The sequence below is a fragment of the Triturus cristatus genome, chromosome 3_1, assembly GCF_964204655.1.
Source record: "Triturus cristatus chromosome 3_1, aTriCri1.1, whole genome shotgun sequence".
Classification (NCBI taxonomy): Eukaryota; Metazoa; Chordata; class Amphibia; order Caudata; family Salamandridae; genus Triturus; species Triturus cristatus.
This window is the reverse complement of record NC_140583.1, coordinates 805,733,108-805,758,684: the sequence shown is the minus strand read 5'-3', so window position 1 is coordinate 805,758,684 and position 25,577 is coordinate 805,733,108. Positions and strand designations below refer to the sequence as shown.

Below are 25,577 nucleotides of genomic sequence, written 5' to 3'. Positions count from 1 at the left end.
CCTGCCTCAAAGGCAGCTGTGAGATTCCGTATTGGAGGCTGAATCTCCCAGAGATTCTAGAGGAGCAAACTGAAGGACAAAAAAGGCAGGCCATTGATGCTTCAAAGATCCACCAAGGGCCTGCCATAATAAGTAAAAATTCTGTGAACTACCTTCGGATGGTAACGTCACTTGTGGTTGGCAAGATGATCGCAGCTGAGTTTATCCACCAGATGCTGAGGTAACCTACCAAATGACTCACTGACCTTAAGATCCTGTTTAGTGCTAGCCAGCCCCATGATCTCCACACCTCCAGAAAACCAATGCACAGGAGATGTTTAGGCTTAACTGGATCCAGCATGGCACATGCAAGGATTCTAAAGGTGAGGAATCTATGGGTTCACATCACATGACCTCTCTTTGGAGGCCCTAGCAGAGGCTTAGAGGCAAAAGCTTTCATATTATAATCAGTTTTCTGCTTACAAAAAGTTTGTTTCCTATTATTAGTATCATTCGGCTACTGAATTCAACTGGAGATGTACTCTTCCATCTTTCTCATTAAACCTCCCCCATGAGTGCTCGAGACTACTCAAGGTTTACAAAAGTTTACAAAAGTTATAAAATGAAATATATCAAATAAACTCCTAAGTGACCATATAGTGTAATATCTAATACAGAGCGAGCAGTATTTTAAAAACAGGTAACAGTGCATCTTAACATGACATCAAGCAAATACATTTCTCAATGAGGCTTGCCCAACATGGGCATACGCCTGTGTATAAGAGTCTAAGCAGTAATGGCGAGTGAAAGTATGCACCGAGCGCCAAGTCGCTGCTTTACAAATTTCTGTCACTGGAACATTTTTAAGGAGGGCCGTGGTAGAGGTTTTCCCCCTTGGTAGAATGTGCTTTGGGTTTGCCCTGAAGAACTTTGTTAGCTAGTTGGTAGGACAAAGATATGCAAGAAACTATCCATCTAGAGATGGATCATTTAGAAGCTGCCGAGCGGGTATTTATGCACCATAGTTAAACAACCGGTCTGTCTTTCTCAAGGACTTGGTTTTGTCTAGATAAAATTCCATACCCTCTTGAGGTATAAAGAATGGTGGGACCTCTCTGGAGGAGTAGTGGGATTGGGAAAAAAAACGTCTGAAGAGTGATAGTCTGATTGATGTGGAAATCTGAGACCACCTTAGGTAGAAAGCTCGGATGGGTTCTCAAAACCACTCTGTTTGCAAGAAAAACAGTACAAGGTTCTCTACAACACAATGCCTGGATTTCACTAACCCTGCGGGCGGAAGTGATGGCGACTAAATAGGTAGTTTTCCATGATAAATGCTGTAAAGAAGCCTTGTGAAACAGCTCAAAAGGAGCACCCATAAGTTTTGTAAGGACTATGTTAAGCTCCCAAGGAGGAAATGGAGATCTCACTGGGGGGTAAACCTTTTTTATCCCTTCAAGGAAATCTTTTACCACTGGCATTTGGAAAAAAGAGACTTGTGTAGGTGACTTTCTGTATGCAGTGATGGCTGGTAAATGCACTTTAATCAAAGAGTACTACAGACCAGACTTGGCAAAATGTAATAAGTATGGCAACAGTACCTTCTCTTGACCCTGCACCGGATCATTGCACCACAAATAGAACCGCTTCCATTTGAAAGCATAGTATTTGCTGGGGGAAAGTCTCTTGGCTTACTTCAGGATAGTCATACAATCCGCTGGTAAGTCTAAGTGTCCGTATTGAAGGACCTCAGCTGCTAATCTGAGGGATGAGAGATTGGGATGAAACACTCTCCCCTTGTTCTTGGACAACAGGTCTGGACGGCAAGGCAACATCCGGTGTGGCACCTCGGATAATTGTAGAAGGTCCGGGTATCACCACTGAAGCGGCCACTCCAGAGCTATCAGGATCATTCTGGTGTTGGTCCTGTAAAATTTGTTGATCACAGCAGGGATCAGCGGAACCGGAGGAAAGGCGTATAGTAATGTCTGAGACCAGTTTATCAAAAGGGCATTACCTCGTGATTCTGGTTGGGGAAACCTGGACGCGAAGACAGGGCATTTGGTGTTGGCCGCGTCTGCGAAGAGGTCGATGTCTGGCACTCCCCATTGTTGAAAGATGTCTTGCTTGCCTTCGCGGTTTAGCACCCAGTTGTGCGCTTCTACGAAGTCTCTGCTTAGTGAGTCTGATTGAACGTTCATCGATCCTGGCGAGAAGCCACTACCAGATGGTCTGTGACTCCAGAGAGAGAGAGAGAGTTCTCGACCTGGTGCCCCCCTCTTGTTCAGATAATACATTGTTGTGGTGTTGTCTGTCTGAACCAAGAGGGAGCTGGACTGGAGAGAAGGGTACAGCGACTTGAGAGCCAGGTGAACTCCAGGAAGTTGATGCGATACCCTCGTTCTGCCTCTGACCAGAGACTTGTACTTAGAGGCCCCATGTGCGCTCCCCAACCCTGCAGGGAAGCATCCGTGACTATAGTCTGAGTGGGAATGTCTTGGTGGAATGGGACTCCCTTTAGTAGGAGTGACTGCTTCATCCACCATCTGATGGAGTCTTTGGCCGATTGAGGTAGAGTCACACGGCCTTCCCAGCGACCTGAGACTTGCATCCACTGGTCCTCCAGAGACTGCTGCAGAGGACGCATGTTCAATCTGGCATTGGGGACGATGAATACGCAAGAGGCCATGGAGCCCAACAGCGACGAAACCTGTTTGACTGTGGGGTGACGGGCACTGAGGAGATCGCGACATTGGTCTCTGATTGATGATAATCTCTCTTCCGAAGGACACACGCTTGCCTTTGCGGTATCCAGTGAAGAGCCCAGGTAATGGATTTTCTGTGTCGGATTGAAGACCAACTTCTTGAAGTTGACTTGAAGACCCAGCGTGTTAAACAGCTGGAGACAGTAGTGGAGATGATTCTGAAGCAGAGAAGGTGTGGCACTCTTCAGGAGCCAATCGTCCAGATAGGGGTAAATGAAGATTATGCGTTTGCGAAGAAAAGCTGCCACCACCGCCATGCACTTCGAGAACTTTCGGGGGGCTGATTTGAGCCCGAACTGTAGAACTCGGAATTGAAAAAGTTGATGGGTCACCTGAAAACGGAGGAATTTTCGATGTCTTTTGAAAACCCGGATATGGAAGTAGGTGTCCTGCAAGTCTATAGCACACATCCAGTCCCCCTGATGTAGATGAGGGAAGATCTGGTGCAGAGCCAACATCCGAAATTTTTCCTTGCGGATTAATTTGTTCAGGAGCCGCAGATCGAGAATAGGACTGTATTCTCTGGTCGGTCCTCTTTTTTCGACCAGGAAGTAACGAGAGTAAATGCCTTGTCCTTGCTGTTACTTTGGAACATACTCTACGGCGTTCTTTTGGAGAAGACTGTCCACCTCTTTTTGCAACAGTAGGTGATGTTGGTTGGATCTTCTTTGAGGAGGAGTTGGGGCCTTGAACCCCAGTAAGTATCCATTTTGCACAATATTCAGCACCCATTTGTCATTTGTTATTGAGCTCCACTCTTCCAGATGAAAAGTGATACTCCCTCCTACCGGAGTGGCTAATAGGCACGGAGGAAGCCTCTGCTCATTGCTTGGCTGGTTGCTTAGCAGTTGAAGCCTGCTGCCTATTGTTTCCTATACCTCTGCCAGGTCCTCTTTGATGGAACTGCGACCTCTGTTGCTGCTGATTTTGGGATGACCACTGAGGGGTTTGAACCCTCAGTAGGAAGGAGCGTCTGTCGTAGAAGCGGAACCGTTTGCAGAACTCTTATCGCTTCTCTAGGCCAACAGCCTTCACAGTGTCCAATTCAGTTTTCATTTTGGCCATCTCATCATCTGCGTGAGACCCAAACAGCGAAGACCCATTGAATGGAAGGTTGACAATCCTCCGTTGGGCATCTGGTTTCAGGCCTGTGAGATGCAGCCAGGCCGAGCGTCTGAAACAGATGCCGTGCGAATAGCCGTGTGCAACCAGATCCGATGAGTCTGCAGCTGCACTTATCACCTGGTTCGCTCCCAAGCCCCCTTCTTGCTGTATCTCCTGAAAGTCCTGTTGGTCTTCTTTCGGGAGTTTGACATGAATCTGGCAAGGGGAATCCCAGAGAGACCTATCGTACCTCCCTGGGAGAGCTGAGGTGCTGGCCACTTTCATAAAAGAGGCACTACACATCCTCTTACCCAGTGAGTTCATATTTTTGATGTCTTTCTCGGGAGGGACTGATGAGGAAGAAGTAGCAGAATGTGCCTTCCTGGCTGCAGCCACAATGACCGAGTCTGGTGGGGGATCAGAGCGTAGAAAAAGCGGGTCCTGATCCGGGGCTTTAAATTTCTTGGCAATACGAGATAGTACTGCGCCCACTGTGGAAGGAGTTAAGAAAATCTGCATAGAAGGCTCTAGGAAGCCTGGGACTAGAGGCAGTAGAGACCTGGTTGACGGTGTAAAGTCCCAAAGATATCGGATTCGGAGACCGCCTGGACTGATGTTGAGCTTTTTGGCCCTTATGCAGAGAACGTCAGTGAAGGTTCAGATGTCGTCAATCGGGGACACTCTGGATGGTGGTGCTGCAGACAGAGTTGGCGAACAGTCCTTGATCGAAGATCTGGTGGATGTGGACCACGCTGGTGATCTTCTTCTCCTCCTCTTGGGAGAGGAAAAATGATGTGAGCGAGACCGCTCCTGTGATCTCGTGTGGTGGGAGGATGGGGATCTTGACCTTCTCTGGGTTCTTTTTGGAGAGACCCTCGATGATGCCGTTGGAGGAGGACCCCTGGAAACTTTCGACAGAGAGTAGGTGCGAGAATAATCAGAATCCGGACTTAACTAATCAGCACCAGTACCTTCGAGCCATCTTGGTGAAAGATTGAAAGGATGAGACTCCTTCGCCGCGACCGGAGAGCACTCCGGCGAAATCTAGACAATGTTAATGGCCGGGGATGATGAAGGTCTTCTTGACGTCGAACTTCTTGACCTAAACGTCGACCTCGCCCGCTTTGTCACTTCCTCCGAGACGACTACAGGGTTTCTGTCTCTCGACATCGACCGATGTCTCGACGACAACACCGACTGTGCCGTCTTTGACGTCGGTCTCCTTGGTGGCGAGATAATGGCAGACCCTCGCCTCCGCGATGATCTCGTTGTTGCCCTCGACGTCGAACGCCCATGCAGGCAGGTAGGAGATTTCAACGCCGATTGTCTCTGGCGCTTCTTCGACGTCGAATTTTTCGACGGTGAGTGCCTCGACTGCGATCTCGACGTCGTCAGTCTGTAAGTTCTTGGCAGAGTCTTCACCGGCGAGGCCCTCGACGCCGACCTTCGAGAAGGTGACGAAGTGTTCCTCGCCGTCGACGAATGTTTCGACGTCGACGGGTGCTTGTCAGGTCTCTCGGGACCAGTATACTTCAAGCCCGAAGTATGTCTCGACATCGACATGCTTTTGTGCGACGGAGAGTGTCGTCGTCTCGACGGCGATCTGTCCCTCGACACTGAAGAGTGTCTTACCTGCTTCTTTGACGGCGATCTCGATGCCGAACAGTCAGGAATCTGTTTCTTTCTGGACTCTGGAGAGGTAGATCTTTGCCTTTTTTGGTTTTCATGAGGAGAGGAGGGCTCTTGGGAGCTCCCAAGGCCACTTTTGTGATGGCTTTTTCCTCTCTCCAACAAGGCATGGAGCCTAACCTTCTCCCTGTCACGAAGACTCCTTTTAGAAAACCGCTGACAATAATTACAAGTATCAGGTTTGTGTGAAGATGGCAAACACACGATGCACACAGAGTGCGGGTCTGATTTTGCCATCTTTTTACCACATGAAGGACATTTGTTGCATAATGCTGGCATTCTGACAGAAAAAGTTGTGGTAAATTGTCAGAAAAGTTTAAGACAAGACACCCAGCATTCAAAAATGTCCCAAAACAAGAGAAAAAACCAATTTCTGACTAAAGATAATCAAAAACTGTCGAGCTCAAGCTCCAGGATCCTCACAGAAGGAGCCGGAAAAAAGAACTGACGTAACTGTCACCCGTGGTGCATGATGGGAGCAGAGGGGCTCCTGGAGGTTTTAGGGCACGGTGTCCAGGGTCTTGGAAGCCTTAAAGGCAAGGTGCCGATTTTTTTTTTTACTGTGCTGTGATGTTTATTCATCTATTACCTGTGTTGAAAATAAAGGTTTCTTGTAGGACACTATTACAGTTTATGTTCTCCATTACATAATGTATGTAGGAGATTATTTTTGTACAAGAAAAACCTATGTAGTTTTGGCATTTTGCCCCACTGGAACTATGTTAGGCTGCATATTTATGTATTTATATACATGTATATATGTATGACGTAGAAGTGCTAGACACTTGTACCCCTTACATACACATATATATGTATATTTTTATATGCTCCGGGATCCCGCACGTGGGCGGGGATTATTCAGTGCTCAGGACTTTGATGAGTATCCCCTGGAAGAGAACTGTCTTTATCTGCTTCAGTAATTACGCTGGGAAAGTACTGAGGACTTTATATTTCTGATCTAGACATGCCACAGTAGCAGCTCAGTTACTCATACATGATAAGGATAAGTTATTTATCTGTGATCTAGTTACCTTCCAGGGGTATACACATCAAAGTCATAAGCACTGAACAGTCCCGCCCATGTGCGGGGACCCCGGAACATATACAATATATGTGTATGTTTGAAAACTTAAAAGTACAAAGTACCCTAAAACATACATAAGTATGTATATACACACAAAATACACATGCAGTCTATACCACCACGTAGGCTAAAATGCCAAAATGTCATTGGAGTTGTCATTTAAAATAAATACAATCTATTTAGCATTTGTGTAACATGGAAAATGCACGCTTTTGCTGTTTAAACTTCGCCTTTATTTTCAAAGAAAAAAGCAAAGTACTAGAAGGCATGTTAGCCATAGACTGCATATAGAAACCTCAACATAATACAACTGGCTCAGTGCCTTTAAGACCTCCAAGACCTCCATACTCCCATCATGCCCGACAGGTGACAGTTAGGTCAGGTATTTTTACGGCACATCAGCATGTGTAGTGATAGTAAGGAAGAAGAGAGCTACTATAAATGGTATTTGTCCGGGGATTAGAGTGGGTTTCTTATGACTATGATGAGTATACCCCTGGAAGAGAACTAGGATTACAGGTAAGTAGCTTATCCTTCTCTTTCAGGAATACTCATCAATAGTCATAATCACCGCGAGGTGGGGGTGGGAATAGGGGTAGGAATATGCTACTTACCAGTATGCATCTGTTCTTGGCATGTAGAGCTGCAGATCTACACACTTTTGCATAGATCGCCATCTGGTGTTGGGCCCGGATGTTTGCAGTTTGTTTTTCCTCTTGGAAGGTCTTTGGAAGTCACGAGGTCGGTGACTCCTCCCTTGGATCGTATTGCGCATGGGCTTCGGCTCCATCCTCAGATTGTTTTTCGCCAACAGGGAAAGATGGAGCGTAGTAATAACAGTGTAGAAACCCATGTGTGTTGTATCTAAATAAGATAGACTGGAACAGATACAGGTAGCCGGGGAGGCGTGTGTAGATCTGCAGCTCTACATGCCAAGAACAGATGCATACTGGTAAGTAGCATATTCCGTTCGAGGCATATGAGCTGCAGATTACACACTTTTGCATAGACTATATAGCAGTTCCCAACCTTAGCGGCGACCACCGGTATCTGTTGCAGTGGTTTGAAATAGTGTTTTTAGTACAGCCTGGCCCACACTAGCTTGTTGCTTGGTTTGCACATCTACACAGTTATGTTTAGTGAAAGTGTGCGGTGTTGACCACGTAGCTGCTTTGCAGATATCATCTAATGGGATGTTCCCTGGAAAAGCCATAGAAGCCCCTATCTTTCGTGTAGAGTGGGCTTTAGGGGGAACAGATAGCGTTCGTTTTGCTTTGTGGCAGCAAATCTGGATGCATTTTACAATCCACCTAGCTATCCCTGATTTTGAGATGGGGTTGCCTTTGTGTGGTGGAGAGAAAGAGACAAATAGTTGTTTGGTCTTTCTGAAAGGTTGTGTTCTTTGGATATAGTAAAGTAAGGCTCGTTTGACATCTAGCGTGTGTGGAGCCCTTTCTGCAACAGTGTGAGGTTGCAAGAAAAATACCGGTAATTCTACCGATTGGTTTAGATGAAAAGGGGAAATGACTTTAGGTAGGAATTTTCGGTTGTTCTGGTGCATTTGGAGAAAAGGTTCTTGTATGGTGAGTGCTTGTATCTCACTGACCCTTCTAAGGGAAGTGATGGCTACAAGAAAGGCTGTTTTCCATGTGAGAAATTGCAGTTCGCATTTATGCAAAGGTTCGAAGGGCGGTCCCATTAGCCTTGTGAGAACTATATTTAAGTTCCACACAGGTGAGGGTGGTACTCTGGGGGGGAATTATTCATTTTAGGCCTTCCATGAAGGCTTTAATGGCAGGCACTCTGAAAAGTGATAGGTGCTGCCTGTTTTGTAGGTAAGCGGCAATTGCTGCGAGGTGTAGCCGAATGGATGTATATGCTAGGTTACCCCTTTGTAGATGGAGTAAGTAGCATATGATGTGTTGTATAGACACGTCTAGAGGATGCCCCCACATTTGAAAGAACGGGTGAAGAACCTGCGGGTAAAGTTCCCACTTGTGGATCTGCTGCGTCTGTCTGCTGAGCAGATCTGCCATGGTGTTTTGGACTCCTGGTACATGTTGGGCCAGGAGAAAGATTTTGTGTGGGATTGCCCATCTCCATATGCTCTGTGCTAGTTGAGAGAGCTGTGGAGAGTGTCTTCCGCCTTGTTTTTGAATGTAATACATGGCCGTCATGTTGTCTGTGCGAATGAGGACTGCCTTGCCTAAAATCTGTGTTTGAAAGGATTTCAGGGCTAGAAAGATTGCCAGTAACTCCAGATGGTTGATATGGAGTAACTTTTGTTGCGGCGTCCATGTGCCCTGCACTGTGAGGTGTAATAGATGAGCTCCCCAGCCGGAGAGCGATGCGTCTGTTGTTGGTATTATTTGTGGAACCGGGTCCAGGAACGGTCGACCTCTGGAAAGATTTGTGGTGTTCCACCACTGCAGAGAGCGATGGGTGCGACCGTCTACCAACACCAGATCTGTCAGTTGCCCCTGGGCCTGGTTCCATTGGTGCGCTAAGCACTCTTGGAGTGGACGCATCTGGAGTCTTGCGTGAGGCACTATGAAAATGCAAGAGGCCATCATCCCTATCAGTTGCATAAACACTCTTGCTGGAAGAGAGTGTTGAGGTATGAATCTTTGACGCAAAGCCTGAATGCTTGCAATCCTGGCCGGATTGGGGTAGGGTATGGCTTTTGAGGTGTCTATGGTGGCACCGAGGTATTGCTTTATGTGGGATGGTGTTAGCTGGGACTTTTGGTGGTGCACCGTGAAGCCTAGCTGGTGAAGTAGTTGGATTGTAGTGGCGGTGTGGTGTACACATTGGTTGTAGGACGAGGCTTTTATCAGCCAGTCATCCAAATATGGGAAGACGTGAATGTGCTGTCTTCTGAGGTGTGCCGCCACTACCGCTAGGCACTTGGTGAATACCCTTGGTGCTGTTGTGACCCCGAATGGGAGCACCTTGAACTGGTAGTGTTGCCCGTTCACTACAAATCTGAGGTACTTTCTGTGAGCATGGTGTACCGGAATGTGAAAGTATGCGTCTTTCAAGTCCAGTGTGGTGAGGAAGTCGTTCTGGGAGAGGAGCGGAAGCACCTGCTGAAGCGTTACCATGTGAAAATGGTCTGAATGTATGTATGTGTTCAGGTGCCGGAGATCTAGAATAGGCCGTAGAGTCTCGTCCCTTTTTGGTATTAGAAAATATAGGGAGTAGACCCTAAAACATCAAATGAAGGTCAAAAAAACAACTTCTGACAGAAAGTCAAAAACTGACAAGCTCAATGCTCCAGAATCCTCACAGAAGGAGCCGGAAAAAAGAACTGACCTAACTGTCACCTGTGGGACATGATGGGAGCAAGGAGGTCTTGGCGGTCTTAAAGGCACGCGGCCAGTTTTATTCTGTTGTGGTTTCTCTATATAGCCTATGGGCCAACATGCCTTCTATTACTATGCTTTTTTCTCTGAAAATGAAGACTATGTTTAAACAGTGAAAGCATGCATGTTCTATGTTACAGAAATGCTAAATCGAAATGTATTTAATTTAAATGAAAAATCCAATGATATTTTAGCCTTATTGGTGGCATGGGCTGCATGTGTAATATATCTATGTTTGAGGGTACATCATACTTTTAAGTTTTTTAACATATATATATTACTGAAAAAAATACAGGTTTCTGGGACATTATTGTTAGGCTGACATTTCACTTGTATAAAACCAGAGAAATTCAGGCCTTATAGTTAGCTGAGCTAACTATAATTTGTGCCCCAGCAATGTACTGCTGATGACATCACATATTACATCACTCATGACATGGTCAGTGACATCACTGATGACATCTCAAACAAAATCACTGATGACATCATCCAGTGAATTAATGTTTGAAGATTGAGTGGCTGTAGGAGTGTCTGTATAGATGACTTAGTGGGTGCGTGACTGACTGTATAAGTGAGTGATTAAACATGTCTTAGTGAATGTATGGGTGAGTTTCTAATCTGAGTGAATGCGTGAATCAGTCGGTCAGTTGGTGTGTAAGTGGCTGCATGGGTTGATGAGTAGGTAGATGAGTGTCTATATGAGTTATTGATTAGCCGTCTGAGTGCCTGTATGGGTGCCCGGGTGTCTGTGTGGGTGGGTGGGGCATATGACTTACTGCATGGATGCGAGAGTACGTGATTCACTGGGTGTATGGGTTCTTGAGTGTGTCTACGAGGGGTTGTATGGGTGAGTGAGTGTGCGTATGACTGTTGAGTGAATGGATGTCTCAGTGGTGTATATGTGAGTAACTACATATGTGAAAGGTAGCATATGTGAATGTTGTATTACATAAATGACTGTGTGTGACAGTGGCTGTATGGATGAGTGTGTGCTTGGGTCAGTGATTGTATAAGAGATTAAGTATGTGTTAGTATCTGTATGAATAAGTGAGATGGTGTGTGTATAACTGTATAGGTGAGTAAATTGCAGTGTGATTGATTCTTTGGGTGATTGACTAGGTGTGTGAGTAACTCAATGGGTGAGTGGCGGTGTGTGTGTGTCTGTATGAGTGCATACATCAGTGGCAGTATTGATGAGTGACTGCGTGTATGAGTGACTGGATGTGTGTGTAAATCTATGAATCAGTGAGTGGGTATGTACTAACTGGTATTGGTGTGTCTATAGTTTCGGGAATGGTAGTCTGTATTTTAGAGTGGGTGTATGAAAGGTTATATTAGGGTGTGAATAGGTGCATCAGATATTAAGTGGATGATGTCATCAGTGATGTCATTTGAGATGTCATCAGTGATGTCAGTGACCATGTCATGAGTGATGTAATATGGGACGTCGTCAGCAGTGCATTGCAGGGGTGAGAGTTATAGTTATCTCAGCTAACTATAATGGCTGAATTTCTCTGGTTTTGTATGAGTGAAATGTCAGCCTAACTAGAACGTCACTGAAGCCTGTGTTTTTTTTCAGTGAATATCTAAGGTTTTTTAACTGCTAATTACTAACTATGCCTACATTGGTAGGACATGTGCAGAAAGAGGAAGACGCGCAGAAAGCAGCAAGAGAAATGCAGAAAGAGGCAATAGAAGAGCAGAAAGAGGAAAATGTGCAGAAAGAAGCAAGAGTACAGCAGAAAGAATCAACAGAGGTGCAGAAAGAGGCCTACTTGGTCTGTACCTTTCCACACACTCATACAAAGTAGCCTAATCAATAATCCTTCTCCCAAGATGTCTTAAACCTCACTTTTCGCTTGAAGGTTCACTATTCATTAACTGCTTAGAATGTTAGGCCTACCAAATGCAATCCTAACCATATCACTGTTTTAAGTTTCACCAACTCTGCAAATTTGTCTGCAAAAAGGTGTATGTATTTCTTTCTGCTCATAATACAGGGCACATGGGTATTCAATAGTATATTTGAGGGGCTCTATAACATCTACATACGGAATACACATCTGCCTGTGCAACCGAATGACAGAGCAGAACTGAGAAGATTTGCCCAGCTATAGGAGAAGCTACCCACTTTTTAGGTTACCATAACACATATGTGAGAATAGATGTACAAGTAGACATATACCTCAGTCAAAAGAGCATACAGACCTTTAATTTGACAGCTTGCACTTCCCATTTGAGTACAGAAAGAGAAAAGAGAAGTAGAGAAAGAGGCAAGAGAAGTAGAGAAAGAGGCAAGAGAAGTAGAGAAAGAGGCAAGAGAAGTACAGCAAAAAACAAAGTGGTGCAGAAAGAGTAAGAAATGTGCAGAAAGAGTAAGAAATGTGCAGAAAGAAGCAGAGTTGCTGAAAGAGGCAAGAGAAGTGAGGAAAGAGGCAAGAGAGGTGCAGAAAGAGGCAAGAGAAGTGCAGAAAGAACCAACAGAGGTGCAGAAAGAGGCAAGACGGATGCAGAAAGTGGGAAGATAAGTACAGAAAGAAGCAACAGGGGTGCAGAAAGAAGCATCAGGGGTGCAGAAAGAGGCAAGAGGGGTGCAGAAAGAGGAAGAAAGGAGCGGAAAGAAGCAAGAGTGGTGCAGAAGGAGGAAGAAAGGAGCGGAAAGAAGCAAGAGTGGTGCAGAAGGAGGAAGAAAGGAGCGGAAAGAAGCAAGAAAACTGCAGAAGGAGTAAGAAAGGAGCGTAAAGAAGCAAGAAAACTGCAGAAGGAGGAAGAAAGGAGCGTAAAGAAGCAAGAAAACTGCAGAAAGAGGCAAGAAAGGTACAGAAAGAAGCAAAAGAAGCACAGAAAGAAGCAAAAGAAGCACAGAAAGAAGCAAGAGATGTGCAGAAAGAGGCAAGAAGGGTACAGAGGCAAGAAAGGTGCAGAAAGAAGCAAGAGAAATGCAGAAAAAAGGAAGGAGAGGTCTGTGCACCATTAGCCCCAATTTAACACCCACATTTAGCAATAAGTAACCCATGACCATTCCAGCTTTGCCAAGGGTCTTCCACCACGTTGTAACACAGGTCGCTGCATTTTTGGTAATATTTGAACCGTTTCAGCTAGTTTGTTCAAATCTACATTCTGCAGATGATGGATTATGTGGCAAATGTATAATTATGTGAAAATCGGCGCGGCCGAACAGTCACATAATTCTAGTGGCCCTCCTCATACCTCTGACTAGGTCCAGAAGTGCTCCTCTGTGGTTGCTTCTTTTTTGTGTGTTTTTGAGTTTATAGTTTAGCTTCTATGGAAATGAGGAAGACTAAACCAGAGTTTAGCACAACACAGACTACCATACCACATAATTACTCTCCATAACACATAATCCCATTCCACATAATTCCTATACTCTAAATACCTCATACTTTCTATCCACATAATTTCACTGAACATACCACATAACCCCACTACACACAACGTACATCGACTCCACTCCAAAAAACATTACTAAAAAACGTTTACCTTTACAACGCCAATAGCTCCAACTCTCGCAAATGGGGAGTCCTATTGCATTGCAAATACTTGTTTAACTACTAGTCACGTTTACAAAGTGGTGGAGAAAGGGGGCTGGGCCTCCAACCAGCGCTCAGGAATTCCGCTGCCTAGGACTTACAGGAGGTACTAGGAGGGCTTCATGGCCCCCAAAGTCCCTCAGGAGTAAAGCGGACTTCATCCCCCAACCAGTAGTGTGCCAAGAGGCACGTTTGAAGAGTGGTGGAGAAAGGGGGCATAGCCTCTGAAGACCTTTCAGCAATCCCACTGTGTGGGACTTACTGGAGGTAACAGGAGGGGTAGTTGGCCCCAAAGGACGTCCTGGTGGGCCAACTACCCCTCCTATTACCTCCAGTTAGTCCCACAGCAGGATTGCTAATTTCTCATAGCAGGTCACGCCCCCTTTGCCCATCACTCTGCAAACGCGCTCCTTGGCACGCTCTTAGATGAAGATTGACGTCCCCATGGCTGCTGGGGGTGCTTAGGAGCCAACTAGCCTACCTGTTACCTCAAGTAAGCCCCACACAGTGGGATTGCTGAGAGGTGGACAGAGGCCATGCCCCCTTTCTCCACTACTCTGCAAACACTCCTCCTGGTGCGCTCTTGGTTGGGGGATGAAGTCCCCTTGCCTCTTGAGGGGCCCTGGGGGCCTACTAGCCCTCATGTTACCTCTAGTAAGCCCCACACAACTGGATTGCTGAGAAGGATAAGTTACTTACCTGTAATCCTAGTTCTCTTCCAGGGGTAACCTCATCAAAGTCATAAGCACATGAATATTCCCGCCCATGAGCGGGACCCCAGAAAAACACAACATATGTGGAAGCATATGTAGCTCATATATATATATATATATAAAAACACAATGCAGCCTTCCATAGCAATGCTGAACAATGTTGTAAGAAATTCCCCTGTATATAAATACATTCCAATAAAAGCAGGGAGAAAATTCACATTTGAACAAGCATTTGCAATGCAATAGGTCTCGCATTTACAAGAGTTTAAGCTATTGTCATTTACAATGGCAATAGTTCAAACTCTTGTAAATGTGAGACCTATTTCATTTCAAAGAAGCAGCTGCCATTGTCCTGGGCTGCTTGAAAGTGAAAGCGCGCATGGGGAGGAAAGCATGTTGTGCCTGCAGTAAGAGAAACTCATTAAAGAAAATAGTGCTTACAAACGAAATAAGATATACTGTGTCGCAAAAGAAGTAAAAGGGCCAGTCGCCATGGAAGGTTACAAATGCAGACAAGGCGGTACCAAGGAGGGACTAACAAGCCTAATTATGACTCGGAAGCCAGCGTTTACAAAGGACAATGACACAAGCTAATTAAAAATCTGGGCAGAGAGTGGGTGGGGCTTCAAAGACATACTTCACTACTGCATGCCTCGCAGCAGCACATGAGCTGCCCAGGCTTGACCTAAAAATGCTTAAAGGCTTAAAATGTAGGAATATTCAAAGGGGGAACTATTAAACTGTCAACTGATAGAGAAAGACAGAAATTGGAGTATGGTAGAATGGAGAGAATTAGGAAGAGACAGTGGTTAGAGAGTAGGAGAGAAAAAAGTGGAAGTAGGTGGAAAACTTGAAGAACTATGGAGAGAAAAGAAGATGAAAATAATATGTGTTATTTGTTGGAGGTTAAATAGACACTGAACTATGATGGTGAGCAAATGAGAAGAGTAAAGATGAAGGACAAAGGAAATCTAATTAGATGTAAATTATGTCAAAGGTGCAGATGAAGGTTGAAGACAGCATGGGACAGAGATGAGAGTTCAAGATATGCAGGTTGCAAAAAACGGATGAGAATAAGATATTTGAGGTGGATGGGAAACTAGGAAAGATAGCAGTGGATGACAAAGAGGCCTGACAAAATAAAAGTGGTAGAATTGGTGGTTAGAGGCAAATCTTGAGAGATAAGAAAACAAATTAATGATGTAGATGTACAGGCAAAAAAACAGAAGAGACTAAGTCAAGAGTAAAACTGATGGCATCACAGGGCAATAGTGGTAAGTTTGAAAATCAACATAAAACAGGAAGAAATCGATGACGCAGAGGTAAAAGAGAAACTAGAGAGCAAGATAGGGCAATAAAGTAAATCTGCCAAAAGTAAAAGCAATTATGATAGTGGAAGATGTGGAGATTTGAGTAAGAGTAAGAAAAAAGGTAATGAGAAGACAGTAGTGAAAGTCGGAGGAAGACATGTTGATTCAAAAGTCAGTGGTACTGATAGTGAAAGAAGAAGAGATGGAATGAAAGGTAAAGTGATGAAACAGTGAGAAGGAGAGATAGACATGAGAAGGGCACTGAATGGAAGCAAAACATTTGAGTGATGTAGATATACAGGCAAAAACTTGAAAAGATTATGGAAAGACTGATGCCGCTGGGCACAAGAGACTGAGGGTGTTGCAAACAGCAAAATAGACAACAATTGCCACAAATCGGATTATAGCTGAACCGCCCACAATACTACCTCCTTACCCGGGAGTGCAGATCTGCAAGTGTGGGAGGAAGTGCTCTTTTCAAAAGAGGGAGAGAACGCTTCACAACTCATTCACAAAGAGCGCAGAACTGAAAATATCAGAGGAACTCTCTTTTGTCACAATCAGCAGGGACTGCTAGGGCACCGTGGCACACATTCATTAACAAGACGCCGCAGAGCTTCAAACACCCAAAGAAATGCCTTTTACACACTAACTAAAGACGGCTAGGGCACAATTTAACTCATGCTCTAGAGACTGCAGAGCTTCAGACACCATGATCTTTTGCACTCTCAGAAGAGACTGCTAGAGCACCATTTTACCCCTTCTTAAGAGACGGCATGCTTCAAACACCGAAGGAACTGCATTTTGCACACTAACTAGAGATGGCTAGGCTACCATTTAATCCAACCTATAGAGACTGCAGAGCTTCAGACACCATAGGAACTGTCTTTTACACAATCAGCAAAGACTGCTAGAGCACCATTTACCCCATTCTTAAGAGACACCGGAGCTTCAGACGCCATAGGAACTGTCTTTTACACAATCAGAAGAGACTACTAGGGCACCATTTACCCCATTCTTAAGAGACTTCAGAACGTAAGCACCACAGGAACTGTGTTTCACACAATCAGAAGAGACTACCAGGGTACCATTTAACCCCTTCTTAAGAGACAGCAGAGCTCCAGGCACCATGGTCTTTTGCACAATGAGAAGAGACTTCTAGGGCACCGTTTAACCCCTTCTTACGAGACTGCAGAAGTTCAGACACCACCGGAACTGTGGTTTACACACTCAGCAGAGACTGCCTAGGGCACCATTTTACACACTCATCCACAAGACACTGCAGAGCTTCACACGCCAAAGGAACTGTCCTTTCCCACAAGAAACACAGACTACTGGGAAACTCACGCATTCACAAGAGACTCCGCAACTTCGAACACCAGAATATTCAGCCCTTTCCTGGCGTAGCAGAGACCTCTAGACTGCGCCTCACCATTGTAAGAGAGACTGCAGCGCCTGGAGCTCAGCGCCTCAAATAGTGGCCGTCGGGGAAGCCGGTTCACACTGTGGAAGATGGATGTGACAAAGGCCCGATGTGGAGGTAAAAGAGAAACTGGAGAGAAAGACAGGCCGATAAAGTAAAACTTGTAAAGGTAAAAGTAGGATAGTAGAAAATGTGGAGATGAGAGTAAGAGTAAGACCAGTGGTGAACGCGCACCACAGAGGAGCGGGGGCGAGGGAGCGCGGCAGCGAGGCGAACACGTGCTGCTACGTGTAATAGACACCGATGGGAATGGGCGGAGCAAAGGCAGGACTTGCCCAATTGCGTACCTTATTAAAAAAAAAAAAACACGCTAAAGCCAATTGCAGGCAGCGAAAGCAAAACCACACGCACAAGCGTGTGGTTAGCTTTCAGAACACCCTACATGAGGTCTTGCACTGCGCGAGCAGTGATACGCACTGCAACGCTAGGCGCGAGACCTAAAACTGCTTTCATAAACAGCAGAAATCACCATCTTATAAGGAAGAATGAGAAAAACATTGTCAGCACATAGGCTGCATTGCAGAAAAACCTTACTGTAGAAAGCTGAAAAGCTAACCCACAGAAAAACACAGATAAACTGGCACCGTGCCTTTAAGGCAGCCATGACCCCTAGCTTCCCATCATGCCTCAGGGGTGACAGTTAGGTCAGTTGTTCTTTGCGGAGATCCGCAGACCATAGCACAAAGAGTTGATGTGTATCTTGTTCACTTGCCCGGGGAAGCGGGTGGGTTGCTTATGACTTAGATGAAGATACCCCTGGAAGAGAACTACGATTACAGGTAAGTAACTTATCCTTCTCTTCCAGGGGATCCTCATCAATAGTCATAAGCACATGAATAGAATAGCAAGCCCATCCCCTCATCCTGCGGGCAAGTAACCATAGCACAATCAAGATACATAGTAAACAGAAAGCATATAAAGACTCCAAAACAAGTTAACATTGGAACAGATTCCTCAAGGAGGCCTGGCCTACTTGGGTATCCACTCTGGAGTCAGAATACAGACAGTAATGCCTGGTAAATGTATGGACCGATTTCCAAGTTGCAGCCTTGCAAATCTCAGCCATCGGTACATCGTGTAAGAATGCAACCGTAGCAGCCTTGCCCCTAGTAGAATGAGCTTTAGGGGAGGCTAACAAAAGGCTTGTTCGCTATTTGGTAGGCCAACTTTATACAAGACACTATCCATCTTGAAATGGATCTTTTAGAAGCTGGAAAGCCTGTTCTAACAGAGCCGTAGTTTACAAACAATTGCTCAGCCTTTCTAATGGACTTTGTTCCTTCCAAATAGATTTTGAGAACCCTCTTGAGGTCTAATGAATGAAGAGACCTTTCTGCTGGTGTAGCAAGATTGGGAAAGAAAGAGGGAAGAGAAATCGTCTGATTTACATGGAAATCAGACACTACTTTGGGCAGGAAGGAAGGGTGAGTTCGCATAACCACTATTATGATGGAAAACCGTATACGGTTCCTTAGAACAGAGTGCTTGGATTTCACTCACTCTGCGTGCTGATGTAATAGCCACTAGAAACGCTACTTTCCATATAAGGTGTTGTAATTTGGCCTTATGAATGGGTTTGAAGGGAGGACCCATCAATTTGGACAAGACTAGATTCAACTCCCAAGGTGGAGAAGGAGGTCGGACAGGAGGATACACCTTCTTCAACCCCTGTAGGAAATCCTTGACCACCTGAAGTTGAAAAAACGAAGGCTTGTTAGGCGATTTTCTATTTGCCGTGATGGCAGCCAATTGCACTTTGATGGATGTATACTTCAAACCAGATTTGGCCTAATAGAGCAGATAGGGCAAGATTACCTCTTCTTGCCCGTGAATTGGATTTCACCCATTATGGACAAACCACAAGTAAAACCTTTTCCATTTAAAGGAGTATGAGGCCCTCGTGGAAGGTCTTTTTGACTCCTGCAAAATGTCCATGCAATCTTGAGGGTGGTTCAAATGTCCGTACTGCAGGACTTCAGGAGCCATGCTGTCAAGCTGAGAGAGGGAAGGCTGGGGTGCAGGATCTTCCCACCCATTTTGGTCAGGCGGTCCGGGCCTGCACGGGAGTCTCCGATGCGGGCGCACTGAAAGGTGCAACAGGTCCGGATACCACCATTGGCGAGGCCAGTCTGGTGCTATGAGGATCATTGTCATTCTGGATCGGATCAGTTTGGCACAACCTTCGGAATGAGAGAAAGGGGTGGAAAGGCAAATGTCCCTGACCAGTCTATCAAAAGAGCATTCCCCCTCGTCCTGGTCAGAAAAACCTGGATGCGAAGGCGTGGCATTTTTTGTTTTGATCGTCCGCAAAGAGGTCGATGAAGGGATGACCCCATTGATGAAAAATGTCTGCCACCACCTCGTCGTTGAGCACCCAGTCTTCTTGTTCGTCGAAGTGACTGAGAGAGTCTGCTCGCACGTTCTGCTCTCCCGGTAGGTGCACTGCTGTGATCAATAGATTTCTGGCTAGCAGCCTGTGCCAGATCGCCTGGGATTCTAGAGACCGAGAGCGAGAGCGTGTTTCACCTTGTTTGTTCAAGTAATACATGGTGGTTGTATTGTCCGTTTGTATTAGGATCGATTTGGACCGCCCGCAGTTCCAGCATGTTGATATGATAGGTCCGTTCCCTGTTGGTCCACCTGCCCTGAGTTTGCAGATGACTCAGATGTGCTCCCCATCCCTGAAGGGACGCATCTGTGATCAGGGATTGTGTTGGCAGAGTTTGATGGAATGGGACTCCCACCAGAAGATTCTGTGGTTGTAACCACCAGAGAATGGACATCTCCGCTGATGGCGAGAGGATAATCCGGTCGGTCCACTGACCAGAGGATTGGTCCCACTTGTCCTCCAGATCCTGTTGTAATGGTCTCATCCTCAATCTGGCGTTGGGAATGAGAAAAATACAAGATGCCATCGACCTCAGCAGAGAACTCACTTGTCATGATGGCTGATGAGACTGGAGGATGACGTTGCCTTTGACTCTCATTGATGACAATCTCTCCTCCGAGGGAAACACTTTTCCGAGGTCGGAGTTTAAGGTGGCGCCCATATAGTGGAGTGATTGGGTCGGTTGAAGAAACGATTTTTTCACGTTGAAATGAAGGCCTAAGCGTTGCAGGAGGTCAAGGCAGATGTGAAGTTGTTCCTGCATCACGTGGGGGGATGATCCATTCACCAGCCAGTCATCTAGGTATGGATATACGAACAGACCATGGCGATGTAATGCTGCCGCTACCATGCATTTCGTTAAAACCCTCAGGGCAGACTTTAGACCGAAGGGTAAGACTTTGAACTGGCAATGTTTTGTGTCCACCATGAACCGCAGGAACTTGCGATGTCGTGGTGTGATTGGGATGTGAAAATACGCATCTTGGAGAACCACCGAACACATCCAATCGCCTTTTCTCAGATGTTGAAAAATTTGATGGAGCGCCAACATTCGAAACGTTTCCTTCTTGATGAACTTGCTGAATTGTGTATATATATATATATATATATATATATATATACACACTGAAAAAACCATAGGTTTCACACATGTTATAGTTAGCTGTACATTTCACTCGTAACAAACCAATGAAATTCCCCCGTTATAGTTAGTGCAGGCAACTATAACTCACGCGACCGCAATCCTCTGCTGATGCTAATACTGTATTTAGACACTTATTTGCCCATGTCTTCTTCCATTAAATTTTAGCTATACATATATTACAAATATTTTTTTTTCATAAAGACACATATGTCATCAGCAGAAGATTGCGGTCGCGTGAGTTATAGTTGCCTGCACTAACTATAACGGGGGAATTTCATTGGTTTTTTACGAGTGAAATGTACAGCTAACTATAACATGTGTGAAACCTATGGTTTTTTCAGTGAATTTGCAAGGTTTTTTAAATGCTAATTCCTAACTATAACGTGTGTGAAACCTATGGTTTTTTCAGTGAATTTGTACGTTTTTTTAAATGCTAAGTTACTTTACGCCATTCGTGGCGTGCGCGCCCAGTTAACGCAGTTCGTTCCGTGCGCGCACGGTGCGCTTCGCGCACCGTGCGCGCACAGTGAGCACGCGGTGCGCTTCGCGCACTCACTTTACGCAGTTAGTGCCGTGCACGCACGTGCCCACGTTATGCGGGATGGGCCATGTACGCACGATGCGCTTCGCGCACCGTGCGCACATGGGGGACATATTATGCGCATCTTTGTGAAATTTATTCTTTGTTTATTTCTTATCTGTAATAAGCCGTGCACAAATGGTGGCCTTCGGGCACCATTTGCACACGGGGTGGGGAGGGTGTGGATAATTTTTTTTTTTATAAATTTTTACCGTACGCGTACGGTAAGCGTAATCGGCGATTTTCCGAAAACTAAATTTTTTTTATTTGGGCTTGGGGGTTGTTTGGGGACCCCTATATCAATACTGGGTGGTTAGGATCTCAAGAAACTGCCTCTTTAGACATTTTTTTGCATTGTTTTTGCTGCCCAACTCAGAGAGCGAGAGAGAAAATGGCGGCCACCGCTTCCTGGTTTCGAACGATTCGAATGTTTACTAAGATCTAACAGCCAATCAAAATCGCGCTCGCGCACGCCACCGTACGCGTACGGTAAGCGCACCGTACGCTGGCTCAGATATATATATATTTTTATAAGGCTATTTTCTCTGAATCTACTGAACAGATTTACACCAAACCTACAAAAGGCACTTCCTTGACCTGAGGACTACCTCTCTGCCAAATTTCAAGTAATTCTGTTCAGCCGTTCGGGCTGTAGCTGTGTCTAAAGGTCCTATGGAAAAATGCATGGGAAAAACACGTTTTGGGACCCCCCTTTTATCTCAGCCCCCGCTTGACGAATCCCCCCGAGACTTTCAGGGTAGGAGCGGAGCGTAGCGCCCCACCTATTTTGGAAAATTTGCGAGGATTCGTCAACCGGCGCCAAAGTTATTCAAAATAGAATGTTGCGGATTTCCTATGGAAACGTGGTCCTAACTATAACTACCTACTGGCGACCGCCAGTAGGATATGGATATATATATATATATATATATATATATATATATATATATATATATATATATAGATATATAGATATATAGATATATATATATATACACACATTCATGTTTCCACATATATGTTGTGTGTTTCTGGCATCCCGTGCATGAGCTGGAATATTCATGTGCTTATGACTTTGATGAGGATACCCCTGGAAGAGAAATGGGATTTTTTGGTCCCGGAGGTCCCTGTGGGACCCCCTGAACGTGCCTAAGGGGTCAGGGTGTTTCTACCTTGCCCCCCTTTTCTAACCTTTTTTCTTGTGACTTGGTTCAACTGAGTCACAAGATGGCTGCCAACACTTCCTGGTTTGAAGTGTTGGCAGCCAATCAGATCGAAGGGTTAAGATTGGGAGGGTTTGCGGATCTTCCGCGGCCACAGTTGTATATTTGAGAAATCTTTAAATTTCTCAGGAACTACTGAATGGATTTACACCATTTAACAAAAACGGCACTTTCTGAACCAAGAGCTACCTTTTTGCCAAATTTGGTGTAATTCCATTCAGCAGTTCGCGGTAGCCGTGTCTAAAGTTTCCAATGGAAATGAACATGGAGAGAACGTGTTTTGGGATCCCCCTTTTTTCTCGGCCTCCGCTTGATGAATCACTGTGAAACTTTTAACACGACAGCTGAAGTGAGTGGGCCATTAGTTTTGAAAATTTTGCGAAGATTCGTCAAACGGCGCCAAAGATATTGGCAAAAGAAAAAATGCTTTTTGAATAGAAAGAAGGTCCTAACTATATATATTTTGTTTATGCTCAAGATCTCCACACGTGGGCGGGACTATTCAGTGCTTATGACTATTGATGAGTATACCCTGGAAGAGAAGCCTTCTTCCTACAGAATATCCCTTAGCATCGCCAAACTGATGGACCTCTCGGACTTTGTTTCTTAAATCGAAAGTGAAACTGCATAACAAGATTTGGAATTAATCCGTTAATTTCAGGGGATACTAAATCAATCAGGTCATTAAACTTGGAAATATCACCCAGTGGGGACTCCTGTAAAGTAGATTCATCTTCTGCTCCCTCCCGAGGTACTCAGTCATCCCATCCAGGCGTCTGGCTATCACAAGAGCTTAGCTCCCTTTGGTTGTCGCCCTCCTCATCAGAATCATCCTCGTCAGTCAGAATCCTTGGTATCATCATCAAATTTGCAACTGGACAATTACACGAAGATCTAGGAGCGGATTGTTGAAGATGCATGGACAACTGGTGGAGGGGAAGCTAACCACTGAATAGAAGCAACCAGTTAAAGTGAAGATGAGGTAGCAGAGCTGTAACCACGGCATTAGGATAGATGCTACAAGTTGCAGGGAAACCTACGGGTAGCTGAGCGCTTTAGAAATTTAATTATAATAATAATAATAATGTGCAGTCATAACCGAAGCTGGAGGTTGAGGCCACTAGTGTATTCTGTTTGGGCCATGGTAACATGCGTCTGAGAAAGTCAGGAAAGTCCACCAGAACATTAACCATAGGAGATGACGTGAAGGTAGGCAATCCCAAAATGGAACCAGGGCAATCCCCAAATTGCAGCTTGGGGTGGTCATTGGAGATACCAGGTGGGTGTCCAAATCTTGGGACCTTGGTTCCCAACATTATCATAGTAGACGTGAACAAGTCTTCCTCTCCAGCATGTCTGGCTCCATCCTAACTGTGCTCCTTTTTCTTGGATACATGAGTTTTCCATGTGAATCTGTAGTTGAGATTTGAGCGTGATGCAGATGGTCACCGCTGTAGTTGAAGAGGGATCATTACCACAAAAGGACAGTGCTTGACTGACATCTACATGGATGGACATATTAATGAAGCAGTTGTGGCCTTGATGGAGAGGTAATTGATAGGGGCAATACCAATGGAGAAGCCATCATTGGGACCATGGCTAATAAGAGGGCTAGAATGCTGCCAATCATCAACATAGACTGAGGAGGCATACATGACGATTTCTTCATAAAGGAGGAAGCATGACTTCTGCTTGTATTTACTCATCAACACAGAGACCTCAGGCAAGGATGAAGGAGCAGTCATTAATTGGTCAGAAGACCTATGTACATTGGCCTATTCTGAAGGGTACGCACCCACACGTGGAGTGTGATCCTTCAAGGAAGGAACAGATTATGGACAAGAGTCTAGGAGGAAGATGCTCGGACAGGGTCCTGTGAGCTCGGCACTGAGCAGCAACAGACATGAATGGACATGGGCAAATCTAGACCATGTAGCACTCTAAGTAATGTGAACATGGTAAAGGGAAGACAATCTAATTAGCTGTTCTCAGCTGCCTTCACATTCTGTGGTCTTGTTCACACTGTCAAGACTAGGTCTAATGAGGTGTATGGTTTTAAGTTCACGGGCCGTTACATGAAAAGTATTTAGGAAATGCTTCATGGAGGCAGTGTAAATCTTCAATGACTGATTTCTCTTAATGCTAAAGGGATGCATCTATGGCAGTTTCCACCCACTAGCACATAATTTAAAGTACTGACTGTGCAAACCACACACCCTTACCTCCTCTGTGCTGTGGCAGTGAGGGCTCTCAGTTTCTCCTTCCCGGCATCATCTTCAGCTGTGCTGAAGTCTGTTTTTTCATCTAGTAGCAGATTCTGCAACATAAATAGTAAGAGGATTGCCAAATTAGGAATAGAACAGGAGTTAATATGTACATAGAATGTAAAAACAGGTTGAAAAAAACACACAGAAAGAATGTAGGGACACATGAGAAAGTATCAGCCGGAGGCTATACGGTAAGTCAATCTGGAAGAACAGTCTTAAGATCTGGGTCTGTGGGTGTGTGTGGGGGGTGTGTGTGTGGGGTGTGTGTGTGTGTGTGTGGGGTGTGTGTGTGGGGTGCGTGTGTGTGTGTGTGTGTGTGTGTGTGTATATATACACACACGTGTGTGTATATATATATATTATCTACTGGCGGTCGCCAGTAGATAGTTATAGTTAGGACAGAGTTCTCATAGGAAATCTGAAAATTCTATTTTGAATAACTTTGGCACCGGTTGACGAATCCTCGCGAAATTTTCAAAACTAATGGGGCGCTCCGCTCAGCTCCTACCCTGAAAGTCTCGGGGTGATTCGTCAAGCGGGGGCTGAGAAAAAAGGGGGGTCCCAAAACGCGTTTTCCCCATGCATTTTCCCATAGGACATTTAGTCGAAGGTACAGCCCGAACGGCTGAACAGAATTACTTGAAATTTGGCAAAGAGGTAGTCCTCAGGTCAGGCATGTGCCTTTTGCATATATGGTGTCATTCTGTTCAGTAGTTCCTGAGAAAATTGCAGTTAAAAGTACATAAATATCTATATGCGCGCACCGTGCGCGCCAGCGTAATTCTGATTGGTGGATACATGTCAGTCAACATTCGAATCGGTCGAAATCAGGAAGTGTCGGCCGCCATTTTGTGTGTGATAGTGAAAAAGAGAGGTGGAGAACTTTAAAAGGGGGCAGGGTAGAGAGTTCCTGACCCCCTAGCCTGTGTCA

General features: G+C 45.2%; 1 protein-coding gene across 1 annotated transcript in view; it reads right to left on the bottom strand.

The window, feature by feature from the left end:
• USP40 (ubiquitin specific peptidase 40) overlaps window positions 1-25,577 on the bottom strand; it is a 667,009-nt gene that overhangs the window by 18,977 nt on the left and 622,455 nt on the right. Inside the window, exon 31 of the mRNA XM_085646205.1 lies at window positions 24,602-24,696. Coding sequence (XP_085502331.1) covers window positions 24,602-24,696 — 95 coding nt within the window. The remainder of the gene's footprint in view (window positions 1-24,601; window positions 24,697-25,577) is intronic.